The sequence below is a fragment of the Macaca mulatta genome, chromosome 14, assembly GCF_049350105.2.
Source record: "Macaca mulatta isolate MMU2019108-1 chromosome 14, T2T-MMU8v2.0, whole genome shotgun sequence".
In the NCBI taxonomy this organism is placed as follows: domain Eukaryota; kingdom Metazoa; phylum Chordata; class Mammalia; order Primates; family Cercopithecidae; genus Macaca; species Macaca mulatta.
In genome coordinates, this window is record NC_133419.1 from 72,328,878 (window position 1) to 72,354,360 (window position 25,483).

General features: G+C 44.9%; 1 protein-coding gene, 2 long non-coding RNA genes and 1 pseudogene across 32 annotated transcripts in view; 2 read left to right on the forward strand and 2 right to left on the reverse strand.

Annotated features, from left to right (window-relative positions):
* The window catches only part of NUMA1 (nuclear mitotic apparatus protein 1), an 80,841-nt gene that overhangs the window by 31,793 nt on the left and 23,565 nt on the right, over positions 1-25,483 (reverse strand). For 18 of the 30 annotated variants that reach the window (XM_077963616.1, XM_077963601.1, XM_077963611.1 and 15 more), the window contains one exon: positions 2,894-2,967. In XM_077963616.1, the coding sequence (XP_077819742.1) occupies positions 2,894-2,935 (42 nt within the window). In that variant the 5' untranslated portion in view covers positions 2,936-2,967. Of the gene's footprint in view, positions 1-2,893; positions 2,968-6,851; positions 7,840-7,960; positions 8,125-8,448; positions 8,973-25,483 lie in introns of those variants that run through there. The other 12 variants (XM_077963615.1, XM_015115082.3, XM_077963620.1 and 9 more) reach the window with 6 other exon arrangements.
* On the forward strand, positions 1,833-5,851 carry LOC144334342 (uncharacterized). The gene is made up of 2 exons (XR_013404086.1): positions 1,833-2,526; positions 4,482-5,851. It is a non-coding gene; the product is annotated as an uncharacterized LOC144334342 (long non-coding RNA).
* LOC114672473 (U6 spliceosomal RNA) lies at positions 15,477-15,576 on the reverse strand (annotated as a pseudogene).
* LOC144334346 (uncharacterized) lies at positions 23,517-25,453 on the forward strand. The gene is made up of 2 exons (XR_013404090.1): positions 23,517-24,039; positions 25,388-25,453. It is a non-coding gene; the product is annotated as an uncharacterized LOC144334346 (long non-coding RNA).

The following is a 25,483-nucleotide window of genomic DNA, read 5'->3' on the forward strand; positions in this document are numbered from 1 at the left end:
CTGTGACTTTTGAGAAAAGGATATAAGTAGCTGCTATAAATAAAACTAGTCTTAGGCCAGGTGCAGTGGCTCATGCCTAACACTTTGGGAGGTCAAGGCGGGTGGATCGCTTGAGCTCAGGAAATCAAGACCAGCCTGGGAAAAAATGGCAAAACCAAGTCTTTACCAAAAATACAAAAAATTAGCCGGGCATGGTGGTGCATGACTGTGGTCCCAGCTACTAGAGAGGCTGAAGTGGGAGGACTGCTTGAGCCCAGGAGGTGGAGGCTGCAGTTAGCCGTGATCACACCACTGCATTCAAGCCTGGGTGACAGAGCAACACTGTCTCTAAATAAATAAATAAATAAAATTAGTCTTGTGTTTATTCTCTGTAACAGTAGTAGTCACTGTAAAAACAAGCCTAGAACCTAAATAAATAAACCAATCAACATAAAATGATGTGGCTAAAGAAGCCCCCAACATTCAGTTACTTGCATTGAATTAGAGATGTTGCTCAGGTTCCCCTAAAACCCAACCAGCCTTTTTGGGGGGAAATGTGAGGAGAGTAGGAGAAGGAAGAGACAATGTTCCTAATAGAGAATAAAACGGCATGCAATATAATTATAAAATATATAAATATAAAAATACCCATTTTAAGCTACACAAAAGAAAATTACATCCATTTCAGAAACTGAAGACTAAGAATGAATATTTTGTTCATTAAACATATATTTCCTCACTTAAGATTTGATCATGACTAAAACAACCTGTCTTATTAACTCAACCCTAACTGGAAATTAAAAATTCATTTCCTTTTAAATATTCTCTAATTTAAAAAAAAGTTGGCAGCCAGGTGCAGTGGCTTACGTCTGCCATCCCAACACTTTGGGAGACCAGGGTGGGAAGTTTGCTTGAGGTCAGAAGTTTGAGACCAGCCTGGGCAACTTAGAAAGACCCCATCTCTACAAAAAGTTTTTAAAAATTAGCATGGCATGTACCCCTGTGGTCCTAGCTACTTGGGAGGCTGAGGTGGAAGGACTGCTTGAGCCCCGAAGTTTGAGGTTACGGTGAACTATGATTACATCACTGTACTCCATCTAGGCAACAGAATGAGACTCTATGTCTGTTTTTTAAAAAAAGAAAAATGGTTGGCTCTCCAATTGGCCCTGATTAATCAGTACTCAGGGTGAATACTAAAATATCCTACTTCAACAAGCATGCCCAGGAAATATTTTAAATACGAAGAACTATGATTTATTGAGATATTATGCTAAATGACTGCAAGTGTGTGGGTACTTGTGCACACTAAATGTATCTCATTATCCTTGTAATAACCCCATGAGGTATTTTATTTTTTTCATGGTGCCAAGAAAAAGTAGAACTCTATGAGGTATTTTAATTTAAAATCATCCCCATTAAAAAAAAGATACTGGCCAGGCACGGTGGCTCACACCTGTAATCTCAGCACTCTGGGAGGCGAAGGAGGGCAGACCACGAAGTCAGGAGATGAAGACCATCCTAGCCAACATGGTGAAACCCGTCTCTACTAAAAATACAAAAAAATTAGCTGGGCGTGATAGTGTGCGCCTGTAGTCCCAGCGAGTCGGGAGGCTGAGGCAGGAGAACTGCTTAAACCCAGGAGGCAGAGGTTGCAGTGAGCCGAGATTGTGCCACTGCACCCCAGCCTGGCGACAGAGCAAGACTCCATCTCAAAAAAAAAAAAAAAAAAAAAAAAAGATACTGAGAGGCCAACTTGCTCTGGGTCAGAGGGACCAGCGCTGTGATTCCATGCTGGGCATCTGACTCTGAGGCCCATATTTATCACCACGCCCCATGGTCTCCTCTGTTTCTTTAGCTTTATTTATTTTTTATTTTTATATAGATTTTTGAAACATGGTCTCACTCTGTCGTCCAGGCTGGAGTGCAGTGGTACAATCATGACTCAGTGCAGCCTCAACCTTCATGGCTCAAGGGATCCTCCCACCTTAGCCTCCCAAGTAGCTGAGACTACAGGTGCACGACACCATGCCCAGCTGATTTTTTAATTTTCTGTAGAGATAGGGTTTTGCCATGTTGCCCAGGCTGGTCTTGAACTCTAGGGCTCAAGCGATCCTCCTGCCTCAGCCTCCCAAAGTGCTGGGATTACAGGTGTGAGCCACCACATCCAGCCTCTCTAGCTTTAAATATCCAATGCATCCTATTATTTTTTCATTTGCCATTGTCTGTGGCAGAAAATATATGAATGATCTAGCAAAAGAATTTTGATGGAGTAATCAGCAAGGCAACACTTGCTGATGGACAATGGCAACAGACAGAAAGGGGGGAAGAGAGTGACAAGAACCTTGTCCTAAGATTAAAGACCTTTGAAGACCAAAGTCCCTGCATATGTTGGTCACTAAGGTCAGCATTTACCCTTTTTTTTTTTTTTTTAAATTTTTCAGACAGAGTCTCACTCTGTTGCCCAGGCTGGAGTACAATGGTGTGATCTTGGCTCACTGCAACCTCCGCCTCACGGGTTCAAGTGATTCTCCTGCCTTAGCCTCCCGAGTAGCTGGGAATACAGGTGCCCGCCACCACACCCAGTTAATTTTTGTATTTTTAGTAGAGACGGGGGCTTTCAACAGCTTGGCCAGGCTGGTCTTGAACTCCTGACCTCAGGTGATCCACCTGCCTTGGACTCCCCAAGTGCTGGGATTACAGGCATAAGCCACCATGCCCAGCCCACATTTAACCTTTTATTCAGAAAAATATACACAGAGCAGATGAAAATGCATTTCCATGCAGTCTAAAGGAAAACTATTTAGTCTAGAAATGAGAAGACTTTACATAGCCCTGGCTCCTACAAAACTCCTCTCCTAACCCTCTCAAGCTTCCTGGAGAAGTATAGCTAACAAAAGAGAGGAAGACTACTTACCCAAGAGAGGAGTGCGGCCCCCCGGGTGGCGTGAAGCGTCATCTTGGTGATACCAGACAGTCACTCCAATGCGCCTGGAACCCAAGAGAGGAAGAAAAGCAGTTAATCATATCAGATATCCATGATCAAGAAATAAAGGTGAAATGGTTCCACATGCCAACTCTCAACACTGAAATCGCTCGTCACTGAATCCACCAAGACACCATGGGAATTTTTAGAAAGCTGAGTACACATGAAAATTACTATAGAGCTTATATCAGAGACGACAGGAAAGAATTGTGCATTTAACTCAATGTGTACCCCATGTAATTTTTCAGTTCCACAGAAAATACAACATTCAAAGTTGGTCTTCAACCCTACTCTTTGGGACATGATGCCCTTAAATATGGAACAAACATGGTTTTCAGGCAGACCTGGGTCTGGATGCTGATTTAATGTGACCAGGGTCATAGGACCTTAGACAAGCAACATCACCTCTTTCAGTCTTTTTCTTTATCTGCAAAATGGGATCCACATACACCTCTCTGGGTTATTGTGATGCTTAAAGATAAAGCAAATAGGACGGTGCTTGGCACATGGTAGGTTGTCAATAAATAATTACTGTTCTTAAGCAAAAATGTTGATTTCCAGCTCTTTCTACAGGTACCCAAATTCTACCTAACAATACCCAAGTCCTTGGGGAAACTGTTCTAGTTTCTGGATTTTTATATCTTCCACAGAAATGTTTCACAAACATGGTTCAAATGGGGGACTGAGTATATTCAAACGTAGGTCTCTGGATGAGGTCAAGTCCAATTCTGGAGGAGATCCCATGGAATATTTAATGAAAATTAGGTACCTGTCCTGGTGTTCTCATCCCCAATTGCCTTTCCCATTGAGATTCTGCCACCTGCCTGCCAACCTACCCAAGAGACCACAGGCCAGATAACTAAATATTCACCAACACCTCCTAGCAGCCCTTACAATTTTCACTAATCTCCAGGGGCACAGTGAGCCCTGTCCCACATCTCCTGCCACACGTGCTCAGTCTGTAACTACTCTAGAAGGAGGAACAAGAGTGGTAAGAGCCACATCGCCTATAAGTCTCCCCATATATTAGCATCTCCAGAGTGTGGGCTCTGCAGAACCAGACTACTGTATGCAAGTTGGGGATCAAGAAAGACACCATTCTTGCCCACAAGGTGCTCACTGTCTAGTAAGGGAAAGAGATACAAAAATCTGAAAATTCATTCCCCATTATCTCTTGGTCCTTCCTATCCAAGTATACTCTGTTTATCAGCCAACCGAAAGGTATTTTCTTAGTCCCTAAATATGATCATCCTCGCCGGGAGTGGTGGCTTACGCCTGTAATCCCAGCACTTTGAGAGGCCAAGGCAGGTGGATCACAAGGTCAGCAGATTGAGACCATCCTGGCTAAAACGGTGAAACCCCGTCTCTACTAAAAATACAAAAAAATTAGTCAGGCGTGGTGGCAGGCGCCTGTAGTCCCAGCTACTCGGGAGGCTGAGGCAGGAGAATGGCGTGAACCCGGGAGGCGGAGCTTGCAGTGAACTGAGATTGTGCCACTGCACTCCAGCCTGGGTGACAGAGCGAGACTCCATCTCAAAACAACAACAACAACAACAACAATAAAAATATATATATATGTGTGTGTGTGTGTGTGTGTGTGTGTGTGTGTGTGTGATCATCCTGTGCTAGAAGCTACACAGAAAATGAGACAATGACATGGTCCTTGCCTTTGAGGGGCTTATAGCAGGGGAGGGAGTAAAATTAAACATACATGAAGCACTAATAGAAGAAAATAATTAAATGCTAAATATAACTAAATGCTAATTAAGTGCTTCCTGACCCTGCATAATCCAACATGATTCCACATGTCATGCCAGCATCAGTCTTGGAAATGAGCCAATTCACCTGGGCTTTGGCAAGGGCAAATGAAATGGTTAAGAGAGCTCTCAGGAGGGCAAAGAAGCTAAGGGGCTTATGTTCCTCAGTCTTGGATGATTATCATCAAGTATGCTCTATCCATGGGCAAGATTGTATAGCCCTTGAGGACAGGCATAGATGGATGCAGATAGCCCCAAGTACTGCACTGCAATAAGGCTTTTCTGTGGTTGACAAAACTAAAGCTTGAGGGACCACACTTGGCTCTGTGGTGGGGCGGCAACAGCCAGACACTCAACTGGGGCTTCTTTAAAAAAAGGCCTCTGAGCTATTAAATCACAAGGAATGAGGCTGAGATCACCTCTCCCCCATCCTCACTGCTGCTTATAGACTTGCAGTCTTTTTGATGAGGCCCAACACTTCAGTCAGAAATTTTATTTGCAACTGTAGGCAGATCTTGCCCCCTTTGAAAGATTCACAGCTGTGCTACTAAAAATGTCCTGAGGTTTAACCAACCTCTTCATCTCAGAGGCAAAACATACAACCCTGAGGTCCTCCCAGGAGAACCTGTCTAAAACTAGTTCCACTGCTCAAGAAAATGAGTGTCAAGGCTAATATTCTTTTCTGTGTTCCCCAGGCACAGAAATACGAGGAACCCAATATTCACCACTAGGAACTCCTGAAGGACCTTGTCTGCTCTTCAGGTCTAAGCCTGTAAAGAGGTACTTTCTTAGAGCTAGAATATCAGGGTGAGAGGCTTCAGGAGAGCCCCAGCCATTCCCTTTTCTCTGGGTAAGGAATGACTGAAGCCAGGAGCACAGCTAAGTCTTCTACATTGGGACTATAGCTTTAAGCAGACTTTGGCTGGGAACCCAAGGGCTCCCAGTCAGAGTACCATCCTCCCCACCCTCCCTCTGAAATCTGAGGCAGGCCCCACCCAGTACACTGGGTGATGCTGATGGAAAAACAGATCCTTGCAATGGTAGCCTGGAACCATTTCACAGAAGGATCTGCTGAGATCCACCCCAGCTGGATCAGGCACCCCCGCAACCCTCACTCAATAAACAAAGAAACAAAAGGCCAGGCCCTCTGAGGGTACCTTTGGAGTTCCCATCTACCTGATTCTCTGAGAAAGAAATTCCCCCAGAATCTAAAACAGAGGCCTCACTGAGCTGGTAAGGCACCCTCTCTTTTCCCTGGTCTCAAGAAGTAACCAAGGACACAGAAGCAGTTACGTTATAAACTTAAGGCCCTGCATCCTTTTTACATTTCCCAAACTGAGACAAGGCAGCTCCCCGGCATCGGGACCAATTCCCACATTTATAGTAACTCCTCTGTTTCCAGAAAATAAGTATCAAGATAAGGAAAGTGACACTAAAGAGACATGCAGCCACTTTGCTTGTACCCTCTCTGGACCTTAAAGAGTTAAAGTCTAGCCATTATTTCCTACCAGGGCTGAAGCTAATACAAACCACCTGCTCAGACGCAAGAAGCGGGACCAGAGGGTCAAGTTGCTGAGCTCTGGAGTCTGTTCTGAAAAAGCTTCAGTTTTAAGTACAGAACAAGTGATAGGCCAAAGGCCAGAGGGTCTGAGCTGCAGCAGTACTGCTCTCCTTACCCCGGCCCTGGCCTGGGTGCCAGCTTCTTTGAGACTGCCTCTTAGCCACTTATTGCCCATCAAGGGAACACCAGCCCTACCTCAAGATAACACCAAAGTGACCTTTGGTCCCAGAGAGTTGTTAAACTACACGTATCTGTCAGCTCATGGGCCCTTGCTTCTGCTGAACCCTCATTCTCTTAGTGCTAACTCCCACTCCCAGAATTTCAGGGCCCAAAGCCCACACAAGCTCCCACCTCAAAGGGTCCTTCCCAGAACCCCACCCCCTTCTCCACCTGATAGTTCCAAAGGACTACAGCCTCACAGCTCACAAAGGAAATGGCTGCCCCATCTGTGCGCCAGTGCTCACTTGCAAAATTTACTACCACTTACCCTGAGACCCTGCCTGCCTGTAGCCTAAGAATTCCATGCTCTGTACCCCTTTCTTAGAAAGATACCCATCTGAGAGACACTCACATGCAAAGAGTGAAAATCCTGATCTTGGGGCTCCTCCTCCTCCTCCAACTCTGGGACAGATAGGTCAGGAGGCACATGCAAGCAAACACTCAGACTTCACCTGGCAGGTTACCCCAGAGGGGCCAAGCCACCTTGCCCTAGGCTAACAAGCTATAAAAACAGCATAGGAAATACGCTAGTACATCCCCTGCCTCTGAGACGATAAAAGGCAAAAGGACCAGTGGCTCCAAGAGACGCCATACAGAGAAAAACAATCTTTTTCAATTCCTGGGGAGGACTGGGTAGACCGTCTGGTCCAAGTCCAAAGAGTTTCCTGAGGTCAGGGGCAAACCAGTTTGGTCCTTCTAAAGGGACTAGCTTGGGCTCAGGCCTCCTCCTCTTAACAGACCACCCCATCTTTGTAGCCTAGAGTTTGGCACAGAACCCCAAGGCCCTGGAGAGGAACAACAGAGGGATTGCAGGGGAAACCAAGATTCTCTGATTTCTTCAAAAGTGGCTTACTGATGTCTGCCCCTTCTCCCCACGCTCTGGAGGGTCCAGATCAGGATTATGGCAAAAGAGCTGCAATCAGGAACTAGACCCGCAACCAGGCTCGCAGCCATGTATTGTACAGAGGCGCGTACATACACACTTACACACACACACTCACCTGGGCCCCCACCACTATATTCACACACCCTGGTCCCTACTAGCTGACAAAATGAACCCTTTTTTTACTGCCCACCACCGCGCACACACCCAGGGCCTCACACACCCAGGGCCTCACGCAGAAATGGTGAAGCCCTCTCATGAGCTGCCTCTACAGCTCAACGGGCAGGCGCACACGCTTTCCTTCTCTGAACAAAAACATGCTGACATCTACGCAAGGGGGGAAAGAAAGCAACCCTTTGCTCTGAAAGGCGCCAGCTCCCGGATGTTGGCAAGCTCTACTCCACAGCGCCTGTTTCTGAGTATGTTTACTTGCTCTCCCTCTTCTCTCCCTCCCCTTTAAGGATGGCGCAGGAAAGGGAGGTGAGGGGGGAGAATCCACCCCACTCCCTCTTCCATGTTTGAACAAAAACCCAGAGAAACAGTGAGAAAGAAAAAGTCTCGGTGCAGGGGGGCCTTACCAGACTCCTAAAGCCAAACGCATCTACAGGTTTTAATCCGCCATTAGCATTTAAATCTTGAAAGGAGAGGAGGAAGGGGGGGCCAGTGGAAAGTAACCCCACACACAAAAGAAAAGTTGGTGGTTTTCTTCTCAGTCTGCCTGGCAGGAGCGATCTTCCTGGCTGACAGCCAGAAGTGCGTCACAGCCAGGAGTCTGCTTTCTTTAAAGGCACAGCAAGCTTCCCTGATCTGGGAGCGACAGCAAGCAGGGGACTCTCAGTGGGGGTGGGGCCCAGAGGGAGGGGGTGCACTGGAGAGGAGGGGCTGCAAAGGGGAAGGCTGGAGGCTTGGTCCACGAACAAGAAAAGCAGGACGAATGGGGGTGGCGGATTGCGGGTGAAGGCACAAGCAGGCAGGCAAAATTACAGAACTCCAACAGCAGCAAGAGTCAAGGCAAACTGTGGCGTAAACACACAAAACACATCTCACAGTGGCCTGCCTGACAAACCTGGGATCAACCGGACACTCCCCCTTCGCTCTGTTTTCCACCCAGAGTTTAAGGCAGCAGTAATAATCTGTCCATCTCTCTGGACAGCAATGGAAGGGTAGGACAAGGGCTGTCCTGATAATTAGATCAGCCCCTGCCTGGCGGACCGCAGGGCAGGGAGGAAGACCCGGGAACAGAGGCTTTGAAGAACAAGCAACATGCAGGCCCTTTGATCGGGGGCAGCTTCCTACCGGCCCCAGGGCAGGCTGTGTCTTTAAGCACAACCACGCCGCTCACACACAAAGCACCCTGCCACCTTCCATGGGCACCGCCTGCCCTGCTCTGGGACACGGCCACCCCCTAAGTCCATTCCCCGAGGGAATCTCTCCAGCCCATACCTTCTGCGTGGCAAGGCCAGGATGCCGTGCTGTGCCCGCTCCTCCCCCTCCGCCACCCAAACAAGAAGCCCAGGCAGATTCTGGCCCTGGAGTACAGGCCTGCGCTGTCCTGTGCTGCGTGCTATTGTCGGCTGTGGAATGGCCGCCAAAATCCCAGCTGTGCTGCCAGAACCTAATCCCCTGTTCCGCTGAGCATTTGTGGGGAGGGGCTGAGGGGCCAAGGCACGAGACCGAGTACTCTAGGCACTGGCTGCAGCCCTTAACAGACGCAGGCACCGGGACTTGTAGGCTCTGCTTCTCCTACATGGCTGAAAACAAAAGATGTCTGACTCTTAGAAGACAAAACCACAGCATTTCCCCCCACTACATAGCGACCATCACCAAGGTTGAAAGGGAAGCCCACCAGATGGTCAACAGACACCGCCTAATCTTATGCCACAAACATTTATTGAGCACCTACTATGTGTAAGGCACTCCTATAGGAAACTGTAGGAAGTATACAAAGATGAATTAATTAAGCCCCAGCATCTGCACTGAGGTAGGTTGTAATTCCACAGGAGATATGAAATGTGACTTGAAGATTAATTTCAAACTGGTGTACTACTTTCCATAAAAGCTGTAAAGAAAAATTCTAACCAGTTTAGAGTAGGGAAGGATTACGAAAATGAAGTGCCATTTTAATTTGGACCTTGAAACACACAGGTAGCATTTCCCCAGATGGAAACAGAGAGGTGTGGGGAGGAAGAAGCAGAGAGGAGGCATGGAAGCAGTAGGAGAAAAGGCTTGAAGAGTGAGGTGGGGTCAGAGAGCTAGGAGGATCTTGAACCTCAAACCAAGGAATCAAATATTTGTAAGTTTATTTGTTTGTTATTAACACAGAGCTGTGGTATGACAAAAACGGTGCCCCAAGTTTATTATGATATATACCTGAATGAGACCAGCAGCAATGAGGTGAGTCAGGAGGCTGCAGTCAGGAGACAGGTAATGAGGGCACACAAGAGGGTAAGAAAGAATGGAAAGGGGGCTTGGCACGACGGCTCACACCTGTAATCCCAGCACTTTGGGTGGATCACTGGAGCCCGAGAGTTTGAGACCAGCGCGGGCAACATAGGGAGATCCCATCTCTACAAAATTTCATGAATAAAAAATTAGCCGGGTGTGGTGGCCCGCACCTATAGTTCCAGCTACTCGGGAGGCTGAGGTGGGAGGATCACTTGAACCCAGGTGGAAGCTACAGTGAGAGACATTGTGGAGACAGGGTAAAGAACGGACAGGAGGCAGAGAGAGGAACTGTACAGGGGAGAAAAGTATGAGGGATGATATGAAGAATTAAACTGAGGAGATGACAGGATGTCAGAAGAAGAGAGAAAACAGAGTATAATAAGTAGTAGCTGGTGGGTCACAGTGGCTCATGCCTATAATCCCAGCACTTTGAGAGGCCAGCCTGGGCAACATGGCGAAACCCTGTTTCTACCAAAAAATACAAAAAACCACAAAAAACACAAAAACACAAAATTAGCCAAGTGGAGTTCTTTTTTTTCTTTTTTTTTTTTTTAAGAGGCAGGGTCTCACTCTGTCACCCAGGCTGAAATGCAGTGGCAAGATCATAGCTCACTGTAACCTCAAACTTCTGGGATCAAGTGATCCACCTGCCTCAGCGTCCCAAGTAGTGGGAGTACAGGTGTGTGCCACCATGCCTGGCTAATTTTTTTTTTTTTTCTGTAGAGACAGGGTCTCACTATGTTGCCTAGGCACAGCATTATTATAAATTCTTCTCTAAAAATTCTATGCTTCTCCCAAAGCCCTGGGATTACAGGCATGAACCACCACACCTGGCCCAGAGTTGTCTTTGTCTTTTTCTACTAGGAGGTATACTATAGAGGTCACAATCATTGGCTACAGTTTATAACATACAGGCTAAAATGTTTTACACATAAGACAACCAGTAAAACGTCATGATTTACAAACAAATCAGTGTCTTTTTTAGTGTCAAAGACCCAGCTACTCAGGAGGCTAAGATGGGAGAATTGCTTGAACGCGGAATGAGCAGAGATCATGCCACTGCACTTCAGCCTGGGTGCCAGAGTAAGACTCTGTCTCAATAAATACATAAATGGACAGATAGATAGATAGACAGAAAGACATATAGTAGCTAATGCTTACTGAGTGCATACTGTGTACCTGACACTATTCTACTGACCTAACATGTACGAACTCATTAATCTTAAAAACTCCCTTATGAAGTAGGTACCTTTATCACCCAACCTTAGAGAGGAGGAAATTGAGCTACGAGACTAAATAATTTGCCAAGATCACACAGCAAGTAAATGGTAGAAGTCTCTACCACATGCTGCTAACTATTTGATGTTGGCAGGAAACTTCTGAGCTTTAGTACCCCTATTTGTAAAATAAGAATAAAGACACCTGTTATAAAAAAGTGATGAAAATTAATGAAAATTAATTCAATAACACCTATAAGGTGTCCAACACACTGGCTAGCATGTAAGGCATGGATGGGTGCTTCCTGCAGACTAATTCCTGTTTGGCATTTTGGTCCCTTGTCACCAAGGTGTCCAAACAGAAGTTGGCTCACCAATTGTCTGGGAAGCCAGAGAGGGTATTCTGCCTGGAGCAGGAGGCTGGATCCTCTGTCTGTCTGCCTTCTTCCCATCAATCTGCCTCTCTACGTTTTACTTTAGGGTCCAGCTCAAGTATTTAATATATTTGATTTAATATTCCTAACTCCTCAAATACTTAACAGTTAACAGGGTTTACCTTGGGGGAGGAGTTAGATTGTAGGGAACATTCACTTGGGGACATTCTATGCTGTATGTTTTTTTTTTTTTGAGATGGAGTCTTGCCCTGTCACCCAGGCTGGAGTACAATGGCATGATCTTGGCTCAATGCAACCTCCATCTCCTGGGTTCAAACAATTCTCCTGCCACAGCCTACCAAGTAGCTGGGATTTATAGGCACCTGCCCCCATGCCCAGCTGACTTTTGTATTTTCAGTAGAGACAGGGTTTGACCATGTTGGCCAGGCTGGTCTCGAACTCCTGACCTTGTGATCTGCCCACCTTAGGCTCCCAAAGTGCTGATTACAGGTGTGAGCCACCATGCCTGGCCTTGCATTTATTTTTAATAATCTTATATTACACTGGTGGTAAGAAAAATGTAACTACCTCTTACTCTTGGCACTTATGTGTATATGCATGAAAGTCTTGTCTTCACATCTAGAGTGGAAATTCCTCAAGGGCAAAAACCAGTTCTACCTCTCTCTCTCTGTGATCCCCCATAACACCTAGCACACTAGCACTCCTTAAATCTGCTTCTCCAAACTACATCTGGATGTCAGGTTTACAAATTCAACTTTCTGGCCACCAGAGAATGACTGTGGTGGGCGGTTGGGATGAGATGGGGGTGGGGGTCAGACCAAGGATAATTGCTGTAGGCTCCCCATGACCCTGCTGCTTCTTCCAGGCCCTGTAGGCTATTCCCACTGTATGATTTGTAGTCTGTAGTTACCAATCACTATTAGCAGGAAGAGAAGTTCTTATTCAAAGGAGCACCGTGAAAGCAAAAGCAAAGCAGATACCAAAACTTTTATAGAAAAGCAAAGTGGCAAACATAATTGTTTGGGGTTTTGTTTTTTGTTTTCTTGAGACAGAGTCTCACTCTGTCACCCTGGCTTGAGTGCAAGTGGTACAATCATGGCTCACTGCAGCCTCAGCCTCCTGGGCTCAAACAATCCTCCCACCTCGGCCTCTATAGTAGTTGGGACTACAGGTGCGTGCCACCACGCCTGAATAATTTTTGTATTTTTTTTGTAGAGACAGTTTCATCATGTTGCCCAGGCTGGTCTCAAACTCCTGGGCTCAAGTGATCTGCCTGCTTCAGCCTCCCAAAGTGCTAGGATTACAGGCATGAGGCATCACAGGCCTGGCCAAACTTAAAGACTGGCATTATCAATGCTCCAGAAAATGTATAAGGCGAAAATAGGAGGGAGGCCTGCTAAAACTGTCCTGGCCACATATGGCAATGGGTCAGCCCTGAAGTTTCCTAGCCCAGATAGAACTGACACTGTCTCAAAAAGTCTCCCCAGCCTGGCCCCTTGCTCTAAACTCAAGGCAACAGCTTCCAGCTGTGCAGCTTCTTAAAAGGCTGAACCTTCCCCTGGAACCCCTCTGCAAAGCTGCCAAGTTTCTGGGCCAGCTCTTCAGGGCAGCCCAAGGAGCCTGGCCAGTTTCTCCAGCATTTCCCTCCTCTTCCTCCCGCCTGTGGCAGCAGCAGAATTTCCACAGCTCCTCTCACAGCCTAGACAGGCAGCAGGCAGCCACATGGCTCCTGCCTGATTCTTACTGTCCCCAAAAGAGTGGGAAAGGAGTGGTAAAACCTTTCTAGAAAAAGAGAAGAAGGGTCAGGCATGGTGGCTTACACCTGTAATCCCAGCACTTTGGGAGGCTGAAGCAGGCAGATCACCTGAGGTTGGGAATTCGAGACCAGCCCGACCAACATGGAGAAACCCCATCTCTACTAAAATTACAAAATTAGCTGGGTGTGGTGGTGCAGGCCTGTAATTCCAGCTACTCGGGAGGCTGAGGCAGGAGAATCGCTTGAACCCGGGAGGCGGAGGTTGTGGTGAGCCAAGATTGTGCCATTGCACTCTACCCTGGGCAACAAGGGTGAAACTCCATCTCAAAAAAAGAAAGAAAAAGAGAAGAAAAGAAAGGCGTTGGGGGTGGGGGAGGGAGAGGGAGAGGGAAAGAGAGAGACAGAGAGAGAAAGGAACGAAGGAAGGAAAAGAGAAGGGAAGGAAGGAAGGAAAGAAATTACTTTAAATTTGGTAGGGAGGGCTGGGCACAGTGGCTCACGCCTTAATCCCAGAACTTTGGGAGGTTGAGGCGGGCAGATCGCTTGAGCTCAAGAGTTCAAGACCAGACTTTCCAACGTGGCAAAATCCCATGTCTACTAAAAATACAAAAATTAGCTGAGTGTGGTGGCAGGAGCCTGTAATTTCAGCTACTTGGGAGGCTGAGGCAAGAATCACTTGAATCTGGCCGGGCGCAGTGGCTCAAGCCTGTAATCCCAGCACTTTGGGAGGCCGAGACGGGCGGATCACAAGGTCAGGAGATCGAGACTATCCTGGCTAACATGGTGAAACCCCGTCTCTACTAAAAATACAAAAAACTAGCCAGGCGTGGTGGCGGGCGCCTGTAGTCTCAGCTACTTGGGAGGCTGAGGCGGGAGAATGGCGTGAACCCGGGAGGCAGAGCTTGCAGTGAGCCGAGATGACGCCACTGCACTCCAGCCTGGGAGACACAGCGAGACTCCGTCTCAAAAAAAAAAAAAAAAAAAAAAAAAAAAAAATCACTTGAATCCAGGAGGAGGAGGTTGCAGTGAGCTGAGACTGTGCCACTGCACTTCAGTCTGGGTGACAGAGTGGGACTCCGTCACAAAAAAAGAAAAATAAATAATTTTAAATTAAAATAAATAAATTTCAGTAGAGTTCAGATAGAGGTTGAAGGAGGGTGGTGACTGGTTAGGAGCACAAAGGTTATTTCAAAGGGTCAGGTGATGCTCCTGCCTCAGTCTCCTGAGTACCTGGGACTACAGGCATATGTCATTACACCAGGATTTATATTATCATTTTTGAAGGTTTAAACAAAAAAAGACTGGAGCTGGGTGTGGTGGCTCATGCCTGTAATCCCAGAACTTTGGGAGGCCAAGGTGGGAGGATAATTTGAGCTCAGGAGTTCAAATTCCTCAGGAGTTCAAGACCAGCCTGGGTAACATAGCGAGATCCCCGTCTCTACAGAAAATAAAAGAATTAGCCGGACATGGTGGTGTGCGCCTGTAGTCCTAGCTACTCAGGAGGCTGAGGTGGGAGGATTGCTTGAGTCCAGGAGTTTGAGGTTATAGTGAGCTATGATCACGCCACTGCACTCTAGCCTGGGCAATAGAGCAAGACATGTCTCAAAAAACAAAAACAAATAAATACTAGGAGAGTTCAAGTCCCCAATCATCCCCATGGGATGATTGTAACACAAATAATCAGCCTGGCATTCAATGCCCTCCATGACCTGTAACTTCTAGAGTTCTAGCTTCTAGAGTCGTTATTCCCTTACCCAAACCCTCCACTCTGCCAGGCAGGTCTATAAAGTTACAGATTGTCAGCCAGGCGCGGTGGCTCACGCCTGTAATCCCAGCACTTTGGGAGGCTGAGGCGGGCGGATCACTTGAGGTCAGGAGATGGAGATCATCCTGGCTAACACGGTGAAAACCCGTCTCTACTAAAAATAGGCGCGATGGCAGACACCTGTAGTCCCAGTTACTCAGGAGGCTAAGGCAGGAGAATGGCATGAACCCAGGAGGCAGAGGTTGCAGTGAGCCGAGATTGAACCACTGCACTCCAGCCTGGGCGGCAGAGCGAGACTCCGTCTCAAAAAAAAAAAAAAAAAAAAGTTACAGATTGTCCAGAGGATTAGACAAGATGACCGCAGGGGACACGCTCTGGATTAGCTACGAATTACAACAGTAACAGCAACGACAATGATAGACTTTATGATGCCAGGACATAAGTGACAGAGAAAAGACTAGAAGGCATTGTATTGGGCAGTTTTATTTTACTTTATTTTTTAAATAAAATTTAAAAAAACATATGGAACTCTTCACAAATTTGCATGTCATCCTTGCACAGGGGCCATGCTCATCTCTGTATGGTTCCTATTTTATTTTGTTCCACTTTTAGTACACATGCTGCCGAAGCGAGCACTGGGTAGTTTTAAAAATGAGGAAATCTGAGGCTCTGAGGCTCAGGAATTAGGTAACTTAAATGATTTAGTCGTGTAAATAGTAAGTTGTCTACCTTGTCCCTATATTATCCTTTTTTTTTTTTTTTTTTTTTTGAGATGGAGTCTCGCTCTGTCACCCACGTTGGGGTGCAGTGGTGCGATCTCAGCTCACCGCAACCTCTGCCTCCCAGATTCATGTGATTTTTGTACCTCAGCCTCCCGAGTAGTTGGGATAATAGGCATGAACCACTGTACCCAGTTAGCCTATATTATTCTCTACAGCTGTTAAACAGACAATCATTGAGTGAATTAATAAAAGCTAGCACATTCTCAGCGAATCGAAGAAGCCGTGTGCTTTTCCTCATGAAAATCAACTTTTTTTATTTCTTGAGACAGAGTTTTGCTCTTGTCCCCACGCTAGAGTGCAATGGCACGATCTCAGCTCACTGCAACCTCCACCTCCCGGGTTCAAGCGATTCTTCTGCCTCAGCCTCCCAAATAGCTGGGATTACAGGCGCCCGCCAACACGCTGGGCTAATTTTTTGTATTTTTAGTAGAGATGGGGTTTCACCATGCTGGGCTTGAACTCCTAACCTCAGGTGATCCACCTGCCTGGGCCTCCCAAAGTGCTGGAATTACAGGAGTAAGGCACCGCACCAGGCCGAAAATCAACTTCTTAATCAAAATAATCAAACACCTCCACTTTCAAAACTAATCACTAAAGAATTTTTTTCTGAGAATCCGAGAGCTTTACAAACATTAAAGAACCAAAACTCCTCTGAAAACAGCAAACACCAAGAAAAGCCTTCTACTAGAAGGGATGTTGGCAATATCTCAAGGATGAGAGGGGGAGGCTGTAAGGAAACGCTGGTGCTAAAGGGAAGGACTGCTGTTTCAGGAGCCTGACCTTGAGCTTATTTACCATGGCCTCATTCTCCCTCTCCAGAGGATAGTGGCTAATTAATGAGGCAGTGTTGGTAAGCCTGAGGCTTCCTGGGGAGAAAAGCAGAGGGCAAATCAAAACCCAGAGAGGATTCATTATAACATCCAACAGGCCCACTCAGTTCTCTTTCAAGAAGGCCTTTCTACAAAACAGCTAAGAACCTCTCCACCCTGTTTCACTGTCACAGAGGAGTAAAACGGCTCTGTCCCTACAGGCAACATATGAACATATCTAGCACGTTTGCTCACAAACACAGAATTAATTATAAGAAATGCGAAAGAACCTGAAACGGAGGGGGAATACTCTTACTGCAGACAGCCTCCATGATGGTAGAAAACACACCAGATCTGGTGTTGAAAGCCCCTGGAGGGGGGATGGGTCACTTACTAGCGATGTGGCTTAATGCAAGTCACAGAGGCAAATTACTGAGACCCAAGCTAGGGTCAGATCAGCTCTAAAGTACCTTTTCAGGGCCAGGCACAGTTGCTCATGCTTGTAATCCCAGCACTTTTGGAGGCCAAGATTGGAGGATCACTTGAGCCAAGGAATTTGAGACCAGTGTGGGCAACATAGTGAGACCCTGTCTCAAAAAAAAAAAAAAAAAAAAAAAAAAAAATATATATATATATATATATATATTTGTGTGTGTGTAAATATATATGTGTGTGTGCGCGTGTGTATATATATATTTGCCTATCCATCTATCTATAGATACATAGATAAGTAAATATATATCAAAAAATGAAAATTGGCTGGGCATGGTGGTGCGTGTCTGTAGTACTGGCAACTTGGGAGGTTAAGGTGGGAGGATCACTTGAGCCCAGGAGTTTGAGGTTACAGTGGGCTATGATCGTGCCACTGCACTCTAGCCTGGGCAACAGAGTGAGACCCTGTCTCTAAAATAAATAAATAAATAAAGTACCTTTCCACTCCAAAAATTCCCATGATTCTTTCCACAGGATACCACTCTCAACAACAAATCTTGTAGTAGAACTCATCTCCTCAGAATCTGGTCAAAACATCACTAGTTAGGGTGTTCTTTCCAAAAAATAGCAAATCTCCTAGAAACAGGCACACTGTGTGTTACCCTATTAGGACCCATCCCCAAAGCGAGGCACATATGGGTGCTTCATTAATACTCTGTTGAAAGGAGGTCCTTGGAAACTGGTAGTACCAACTTAGCATGGCATACAATGAAAGGTGACTGGAGCCACACTTGAGGAACTACAAGGCAGCTTTTCATAAATAAAAGCCACAAAATGCAATTTATAACTACATCTGTCTAAACAGCCTAAAGAAAAGTAGCTTTCTATACCTAGGTCTTCACCCCTTCTCCTCCCCACTGCTCTACTTTATCATCCCTGTCCTACACAGTACTGAGACCCCTGTCTTTCTGTCCAGGTCCACTTTTCCTTTTTCCATACCAGAATGCCTTTAATCACTGATAGAAATGAACAAACACGAATATGAGTTCTAAACAGGAAGATAGATTGCCTCAAGAACCAAACTTGTCAATATGTTACTAATAAGTGAAATAAGAGGGAATGGTGCCTAACATGGGCAGATAAAATAAAACCCTAAAATACCTATTGTGCTAGGGATTTGAACACACTTCAGGATTTTTAAGGAAGGTTGTGTCTCACATCTCAATTAATCTTCCCAAAAGAACCCTAAGAGGCAAGGTTTATTCCAATTTTATAAATTAGGATCCTAAGGCTCAGTAAGAAGAAAATACCTGCCTCAAGGTCGACTGGTAAGGCTGCAGAGCAAGAACTCAAAGAGACGTCTTCTAAATCCAGTGTTCTCTCCAGCACATCTCCGCTACATCCTCTATCTTTCTCATCAGTACAGGTCTTTATGTATACAAAGCATTTCTGCATTCATTGTTCATACTGCTTCTGCCACGGCTCATGAAAAGGGCAATACAGGTATCTAAATGGCACCAGATCTATATCCACCTTTTTTTTTTTTTTTTTTTTTTTTTTGAGACAGGGTCTTGCTCCATCACCCAGGCTGGAGTGCAGTGGCACAATCATAGCTCGCTGCAACCTCAAACTTCTGGGCTCAAGTGATCCTCCCACCTCGGCCTTATAAGTAGCTGCTGCTACAACAGGCATGCGCCACCATGCCTGGCTATTTTTAATTTTTAGTAGCAATGAAGTCTCACTATGTTGCCTAGGCTGGTCTCGAACACCTGGGCTCAAGGGATCCACCTGCACTGACCTCCCAAAGTGTTGGAATTAAAAGGTGTGAGCCACCGTGCAGGCCTATCCACACTTTTAAAGGTGCTAATAAATAACCTGATCACCATTACAGAAAATAAATCCTATGTATCTGGAATCACTGAGAAGTACAAAATTTCACATAAGCAATTTTCCTACTATGAAATTTATCCCTTTTAAGGCGAAGTTCTTTCTTTATATCAAAACATATTCTCCAAAATATGTAAGATATATTACTCTTAGAATTAATGAAATTTAATCAGGAATATTCGACTATAAACATGATATAAACATCCTTCATACTGTGCTAGGAATTCAAAGATTTTTTTTTTTTTTTTTTTTGAGACAGGGTCTCACTCTGTTGCCCAGGCTGGTGTACAGTGGTACAATCTTAGCTCACTGCAACCTCCGCCTCTCAGGCTCAAGTGATCCTCCCGACCTCAGCCTCCCAAGTAGCTGGGGCTACAGGCATGCGGGACCATGCCTGGCTACTTTTGTACTTTTTGTAGAGATGGGGTTTTGCCATGTTGCCCAAGCTGGTCTCAATCTCTAGAGCTCAAGCGATCAGCCCACCTTGGCCTCCCAAAGTGCTGGAATTACAGGTGTGAGCCACTGTGCCTGGCCCAAGGGCAAATCTTTAAACTTGAGTTTATAATCTTGTAGAGGAAGAGACACATCTGTAACCAAAATATGAGGCCAAAGAACATGGGCTTGGGGTGTGCTGAAAGGAAGGTAAGATAACACAAGCAAGGCTAGTGGGGGCCAACAACCCAGGGTGACTTACTGAAGAGAAGTGGGAGACGCTGAAGAGTCCTGGGCAGGAGAATGGTATACTACTTGTGCTTTTTTAAAAGATGACTCTAGCGCAACAGTGAGGCCAGAGGCAGAAAATGGACGTAGGTGGCAGCTGTAGAGGCAGACAGAAAACTGCACTGCCAGGGCAGGGGCAGTAGGAACTAAAACAGGTGGATCTGAAAGGCATTACAGAGGTAGAGACAATGCTCTTAGCATATAGGGGTGTGGGAAAGGTGGGGAGCTAAAGAAAACACTAAGATTCTTGCTTTCATGGAAAGACTTTAGAATGGGAAAATAAGAGAAGGTACTGATTTAAAGGAGCTGTGAGGGACTAACTCAGGATGGGATGGAATGATGGGGAATGCTTTACATAGGAAGTGACATTTAAGCTAAATACTTAAAATATGAGGATAAGTAGAGCTTCACCAAAAAGTAAAAAAGGAATATTCTAGGCAGAGAAAACAGCACGTGCAAAGACAGAGCATATTACAGTTGAGCAATGGCATGCAGTTTTAGCGGGATGCATCAGATGATAAGAAGGGTAATAAGTAAGGCCAGGTGCAGTGGCTCACGCCTGTAATCCCAGCACTTTGGGAGGCCAAGGCGGGTGGATCATGAGGTCAGGAGATTGAGACCAACCTGGCCAACATGGTGAAACCCTGTCTCTACTAAAAATACAAAAACTAGCTGGGTGTGGTTGCGCGCCCGTAATCGCAGCTACTCAGGAGGCTGAGGCAGGAGAATCATTTGAACCTAGGAGGTGGAGACTGCAGTGAGCCGAGATCATGCCACTGCACTCCAGCCTGGTGACACAGCAAGACTCTGTCCCCCCCCACCAAAAAAAAAAAAAAGAACGGTAAGTAATACTAAATTGTGAGGCACCTGCCTCATGCTAAGAAATTGTAGGTGATGAGAAGACAATCAAGGTTTCTAAAGGAAGAACGTAAAGAGGAACAGCATGATCAGGGCTATGTTTCAGAAGGGAAACTGTATGAAGTACAGACTGGAATGGTAAGACACAAGAGGAAAGCAATAGAGCATAATGGCTAAGATTATGAGGTCTGAACCTAAAGACAACCTAATACAAATTCTGGGTTTATAGCTTAATAGCTCTGCAACCTTGGGCAAGTTATTTACTCTCTCTGTGCCCTCATTTTCCCCAGCTGTAAAATGGGAATAATAATAGTACTTTATCAGGCACATGCCACCACGCCTGGCTATTTTTCTTTTATTTTTGTAGAGACAGGATCTTGCTATGCTGTCCAAGCTGATCTCGAACTCCTGAACTAAAGTGAAGCTACCACCTTGGCCTCCCAGAGCACTGGGATAACAGGTATGAGCCACTGTGCCCAGCCCATAGTTTCTAATTACACCTTTTTGTATTTTATTAATTTATCTTTCTCTCACTGCCTTAAGTTCCATGAAATCACAAACTGTGTGCTCACCACTGAATTCTTAGAAATCAGTACAATAGCTGGCACAGCATGAGTGTCTTGATAAGTACTTCTCGAATAAATGAAAGATTCCAAACCATATATTTTAAATTAACTCTATTTAAAATGTAACCTTTATATAGAACCCCAGGACACACAGAAGAAGACAGTTTGAAGTAAGGGATATTTGGAGACTTGTTCCCTCTGCTTCTCCCTGGTTCTTGAGTCAGTTCTATAGTTCTGTAAAGCTTTACAGAATGCAGTGCAAAAACCATTGTTTGTTACAAACAAGTAATGTATGTCTGAAGTAAGGCAATGACCATAAAGATGCAACAGTAGCTTTGAAAACTATTTATGATAGGCCCTGACAACCAATTACAGTAGGCCCTCTGTATCCATGGGTTCCGCATCTGTGCATTTAACCAACCTGAGATCAAAAACATTTTGGAGAAAAAAAAAGCATCTGTACTGAAGATGTATAAACTTTTTTTTCTTGTCATTATTTTAAACAATACAATGTAACAACTATTTACATATTATTTACATTGCATTATATAAGTAACCCAAAGATGATTTAAACTATACGAAGGATGTGTGTAGGTTACATGCAAATATTATACCATTTTTATGTAAGAGACCTGAGCATCCAAGGATTTTGGCATCTGTGGGAAGTCCTGGAACCAATCCTCCACAGATACTGAGGGACAACTGTATAAATGAAGAATGAGAAAAGGAAAATTCTTGAAGCACCTCTAAATTTCATAGCTTGAGTGAAAAATAAATGAACATGTGTGCCAAAAAGCAAGATAAGAATGTAAGAGTGGCTGGGCACAGTGGCTCACGTTTGAAATCCCAGCACTTTGGGAGGTCGAGGCAGGTGGATCACTTGAGGCCAGGAGTTCGAGATCAGCCTGGCCAACATGGTGAAACCCCATCTCCACTAAAAATACAAAAAAATTAGCCGGGCATGGTGGCAGGCACCTGCAATCCCAGCTACTTGAGAGGCTGAGGCAGGAGAATCGCTCAAACCCAGGAGACAAAGGTTGCAGTTAACCGAGATCACACGATTGCAATCCAGCCTGGGAAACAAGAGCAAAACTCCATCTCAACAAAAAAAAAAAAAAGAAAAAAAGTAAGAGTAACAATAACAATCTCCATTCATCTGAGCATAGTATCACCCCATCAAGCAAATACTATTAATACCCTCGACTTATAGAATAAATCTTTCACAATGTTAAGCAACCTGTCATGATCTTTATTAAAAAAGATCATGAGGCTAATAAGTAGCAGAATTAAGATTCAAACCCAAGTCTGTCCCACTCCAAGTCCAAAATCTAAACAGTCTTGCTATATTGGCAAGCAGTTTGAGGGTTAGGTCTTAGATGTGAGATATCTAATGGATGAACAGTTAGAAATAACCAGTAACTAATGAAAACTATGATTTGGGGTTAGAGATATGGATTTGGGTTCCATTTGGAACAGTGAATAAATTCAGAAGAGTGTCTATCAGAGGATCATACTTGCTTATGAGGCCTGTAAATGGGTGATGTACTCATTTGCCATTGAAGTTTGTTGATTTACCAAGGTCTCTGCCTTGAACAGATCTAGTGGGCCTCAGCATTAAGAGAGGAAGTAAAAAAAACTTCAGGAGAAATTCCAGATCTCTGGGGATTTCTGTTAGGACCTTTATATTATTTTTGTTTTGGGAGAATTTAACAGAAAGCCAGTGACACCAACGTCAACAAAAAAAATGAGACAGCAAAGGTGATAAAAAGAATACATTTGGGGATCATCATTTTCTCTCCTGCTTGAGATTCCACCGCTCTCAACAAAAATGACTATTATTTGTGTATGGCTCTTTACAACTAACAAAGTGTTTCCCGTTTACAAGATATTTCCTGTTTACCAATAATGTCACATGAACCTCACAACACCTCTTTAAGGTGAGGGCATTATTATTTTCACTTTACCAAAGAGGAATGAAGTCCAGAAAAGTTAAGTTTACCTTGCCTAAGGTCATACAGCTAAAAAGCAACCGGGCCACGATGTAACCATGGTCTTCTGGCTCCTAATCTGGGGCTCTTTCCAGAAGACTCACCTGAGATAACATGAGCCACTCACTTATGAACCAAGAGTCATCATCCCTATGTATACTTTCACTGCATTTAAAAATAAAACAGTAGAGGGATAGTGACTGGGAAGGGGCGAATGATATGCTGGTAATGTTCTGTTTCTTGATGTAGGTGCTAGTAACACAGGTGTGTTCACCTTGTGGAAAGTCCTTGAGCTTTAAACTTTATGTACTTTTCTGTATATATGCCATACTGTAATTATTACATAACAGGCAAGCCAGGTACAGAGGCTTGCACTTGTAATCCCAACGACTCAGGAGGCTGAGATGAGAGGATCACTTGAGCCAGGAGTTTAAGACCAGCTTGGGTGACAAAGCGAGACCCCATCCCTCAAAAAAAAAAAAAAGAAAAGGAAAGGAAAAAAAAGAAAAAAATTGGTTGGGCACGGTGGCTTACACCTGTAATCTTAGCACTTTGAGAGGCCGAGGCAGACAGATCACCTGAGGCCAGGAGTTCAAGACCAGCCTGGTCAACACGGTAAAACCTCATCACTACTAAAAATACACACACACACACACAATTAGCCAGGTGTGGCGGTACACGCCTATAATCCCAGCAACTCAGGTGGCTGAGGCACAAGAATCGCTTGAACCTGGAAGGTGGAGGCTGCAGTGAGCCGAGATCATACCACTTCACTCCAGCCTGGGTGACACAGCGAGACTCTGTCTCAAGAAAAACAACAACAAATAAAAAAAAAATTAGCCAGGTATGGTGGCATGCCTGAAGTCTCAGCTACTCAGGAGGCTAACGCAGGAGGATCACTTGAGCTCAGGAGTTTGAGGCTTCAGTGAGCTACGATTGTGCCACTGTACCCCAGCCTGGGTGACACAACAAGATCCCATCTCTTTTTTTTTTTTTTTCTTTTGAGATGGAGTTTTACTCTTGTTGCCCAGGCTGGAGTGCAGTGGCGCGATCTTGGCTCATTGCAACCTCCGCCTTCCAGTTTCAAGTGATTCTCCTGCCTCAGCCTGCCGAGTAGCTGGGATTCCAGGTGTCCACCACCACACCCAGCTAATTTTGCATTTTTAGTAGAGACAGGGTTTCACCATGTTGGCCAGGCTGGTCTTGAACTCCTGACCTTGTGATCCACCTGCCTCGGCCTCCCAAAGTGCTGGGATTACTGGCATGAGCCATCGCGCCTAGGCAATATCCCATGTCTTTAAAAAAAAAAAAAAAAAAAAAAAAAAGGGCAAGCAAAACAAAATCAAAACTGAGGAACACTAAGTTGGATGTGTCACATTTGTTACTCGATTTCTCAAATAGTAGCTACATATAGGACATCTACCAGTTATAAAAAGATGCACAAAATTCCTGCACACTCAAACAATATATCCACCCAATTGTCCCAATCCAGAATATCTTAGTGATGTGAATGAATCTGACAGGATTGGAAGTAACAGAAGCCCAGGAAAGGACAAAGATTTCTGTTACGAAAACAAAAATGGCATTGAAAATGGAACTATCCTACATCATCAATGCTGAGATATCTCAATTTCAGAAATAACAAAAATGTGGGAAAAAAAATGGCCAGTGACAATTGAAAGATACTACCAATTGTAAAATACATCCCAATTTCAGTGTTAAAATATTAAAAAAGCAAAAAAACAAAAAAAGCATTTTAAAACAAAGGAAATATAATATTCTAATCTCAAAAGGTAGCTCAATTATGGGATAACAGATTTGTGAAGCACATCTCCTTGTACAAGCTCTTTGTTTTAGAGATAAGGACACTAAAGCCTTCAAGTTATTAAATAACCTTACTAAATTAAAGCTCACACATCAGAAAGTTGGTAACTACAACTAGAAAGCTGGTTCCCTGAATGCTCGTTCTCTTGCCACTACCCAGATGCCTCCTTTAAATCCAAAAGAAGATTTACATATTAATTCCACATTAAAACTCTATTTTGACTTTTATATTTCTTTACTTCATTAACTCACTAAAAAATAGTAAAAGTTAACCTTTAAAAATCATTTAATTGATTTTTGGGCGAGGTGGCTCATATCTATAATCCCACCACTTTGGGAGGCTGAGGCAGGTGGATCCCTTGAGGTCAGGAGTTCCAGACCAGCCTGGCCAACGTGGTGAAACCCCATCTCTACTAAAAATACAAAAATCAGTCGGGCACGGTGGCAGGTGCCTGTATTCCCAGCTACTTGGGAGGCTGAGGCATGAGAATTGCTTGAACCCGGGAGGTGGAGGTTGCAGTGAGCCAAGATCGCAACACTGCACTCCAGCCTGGGGAACAGAGCGAGACTCAGTTTCAAAAAAAAAAAAAAAAAAATTGAGCTGGGCGTGGTGGCTCATGCCTGTAATCCCCGCACTTCGGGAGGCTGAGGCAGGTG